Source organism: Austrofundulus limnaeus, unplaced genomic scaffold (genome assembly GCF_001266775.1).
Source record: "Austrofundulus limnaeus strain Quisiro unplaced genomic scaffold, Austrofundulus_limnaeus-1.0 Scaffold949, whole genome shotgun sequence".
Classification (NCBI taxonomy): Eukaryota; Metazoa; Chordata; class Actinopteri; order Cyprinodontiformes; family Rivulidae; genus Austrofundulus; species Austrofundulus limnaeus.
The window spans coordinates 24,684-27,166 of record NW_013953351.1 but is presented as its reverse complement, the minus strand read 5'-3'; the positions used below and the strand labels follow the sequence as shown (position 1 = coordinate 27,166).

Here is a 2,483-nt window from a genome sequence, read left to right as displayed (position 1 = left end):
CCCCCTGCTACAGCGCTGCCATTGGCAGTATCACTCCACCCCCTGTTAACAAAAGGAGCAGCTGTCCCCCTGCTACAGCGCTGCCATTGGCAGTATCACTCCACCCCCTGTTAACAAAAGGGATTAATTAGGGTGAACGATGGCCATGTGATGTGGGTATCAGTCACCTGTGAGTCATAGCCAGGTGATGTGAGTGGGAGTCACCTGTGAACGATGGTCATGTGATGTGAGTATCAGTCACCTGGAGGGAGGACATAAAAGCCTGAATTTTGCCTGAAACTCTCTGACTGAAGAAGTCTCTTGGAAGAGAGACGAAACGTTTCATTAAAGAAGAACCCGTCCAGAGGACCTATACAATTTTTTTTCCTTAGATCTTTTAGACATGCTTTGTGGAACCTCTTCTGAAAATAACTCATTTGGACCCTACTTTGTCAAATAATTCACGCCCTGTTTCAAAACTTCCTTTCTTGTCCAAACCTTTAGAGAAGGTGTTTCTGAGTCATTAAAGCATTCCTACAAAGCTCTGACATGTTTGATCGTTTCCACAGAAACTGCCCCGATCAAAGGATCAGGTGACATAATGATGTCTGCACATGCTGGGAAATGCACTGGTTTGGTCCTGCTGGATCTTTTTTCAGCTTTTGACAGTTAATATGTTTACATGACACATTTTTATTCTGAATGGTCGTTTCATCAGATTACTTATATCCATGTAACCATAGTTACTGTCCTTCATGAAACTGTTGAGAAGACAGAGTGAGCTGATTGGTCTGTCAGGGACCCGGGGTTCTCTCTCAAAGTCTCTGAAACTACATTTTTAAGGATCAGGACCCAGGTCTATGGTGCTGTCTCTGACAGTGGATGTTACCCATGAGGGGTTCTGCCCTCAGTAATCCCAGTTACACCTGGGTCCACCTGTACCTGACCCTTACGTTGGAGAAGCACAGAATATATTCGGCTCTTTAATTGACCCATTTTATTAGCTTTTTTTTCTGTAACTTCTCTTTAATCCTTTATTTTTTTATCCACCTGTATTAGTAAAGTTATACTTTCTGTGGTATTAGTTTTTTGTTTTGTTTTTTAGTTTTGCTTCTTGTTTTGTCGTTTAATGTTTCATGTTTGTTATTGTAATTGTTTCATGTCATTAGTTGAACTTCTGTTCATTGTGTTGAAAGTTAGCAATAAATCAGAATAAAACAATCTTCCATCTGAAAAGTAAATCTGTCTTTGACGAGGACGTCTCTGAACATCTCCTGTCCCTGAAGGTGGACCGATGTTTGTTAGCAAAATATCTCATGAATGACAGGAGAGATTCTCATGACTCTGAAAGTAAATATTTGTTGTAAGTCTTCAGTCTCAGAGTTGTAGGGCTGACAGAAGAGAAACTAAATGTCTGTACCGGATGTGTCCAACACCGCCTCCTGGTGGACAAACACTGACAGTTCACAGGAAACATTTAACCTTTAATTAACTGAACTCTGCTGCAAACTGAACAAACAGGAACACAGCTGATTCAGTTTATGCACCGGAAGTAAGGTACATCATTCACAGGCTTTTAATGTGAAAACCTGACCGGAAGTCAGTCCTCGGAACTGTTCGCAGATGTTCGGATGTTTTCGGTTTATTTTCCTCTCAGCCTCCTCTGGAGCGAGATGAAACCCGAACCCCGACGAGGTTAGACCGGCCCAACCGAGACCAGAACCGGGACCGGGACACCCAGAAGAACCGGGATTCAAGCGGTTCTGGTCCAGGACTGAGAGGTTCCGGTACACCGAGCGCTTCACGGCAGCAGATCCGGGTCTGTGTGGACTTCAGGCGGCTTCAGGTCCAGCTGCATCCCGCAGACTGATCCGGAACCATGTACCAGGTCCAGGTGGGTTCTGAAGTCCAGCAGGATTACAGAGAAGCTTCTGCAGCAAATTTACACGTTTTTATTTTTTTACTTTCAAGTTTTATTTTCTGTTAAACTCAAAGAAAGACAGAAAACTGAGTTTGAAAAAGTTCTTTAAATTTCATCAGATTTCTGCTGTCAGAACCAGAACCAGAACCAGAACCAGCAGGTCCAGTGGGTTCAGGTCAAAATCTGAAAGTTTTTATCAAATCTTCCAACATTTTATTAGAAGAATAAAACTTTAAAGTGTTCTCAGTAAAATCATTTAAACACTGCTGATTTCAAACATTTATAATAGTTTAAGTAGATTTGTTTCTTTAGTTTATTAAAGTTAAAATGAATAAACTGATGAATAAACTTTATCACTTGAGGTAAAGTTAATGACGTCAGGAGTCTGGTTTTCTTTCATGGTTCCTTTAAATGACATAAAAACATTATTTCTGTTGTAAAATCAAGTTTTTACAGTTAAAACTAATTGTTGAGGTGAATATGTGAACACTAACAGACATGTTAACATCTGCACATTTACCTGTTTAATGAGTGTAAAATGTGGAGAACTGCACTGGCTGCAGCTTAATCATAAAAATACAAG

The 2,483-nt window shown here is 40.8% G+C and overlaps 1 protein-coding gene across 1 annotated transcript in view; it reads left to right on the top strand.

Moving 5' to 3' along the window:
- Positions 1-1,435: 1,435 nt before the first annotated feature.
- The window catches only part of LOC106533459 (PEX5-related protein), a gene marked incomplete at its 3' end in the record, with an annotated part of 23,008 nt that continues 21,960 nt past the window's right edge, over positions 1,436-2,483 (top strand). The window contains 1 exon segment of the mRNA XM_014029753.1: positions 1,436-1,874. Coding sequence (XP_013885207.1) covers positions 1,859-1,874 — 16 coding nt within the window.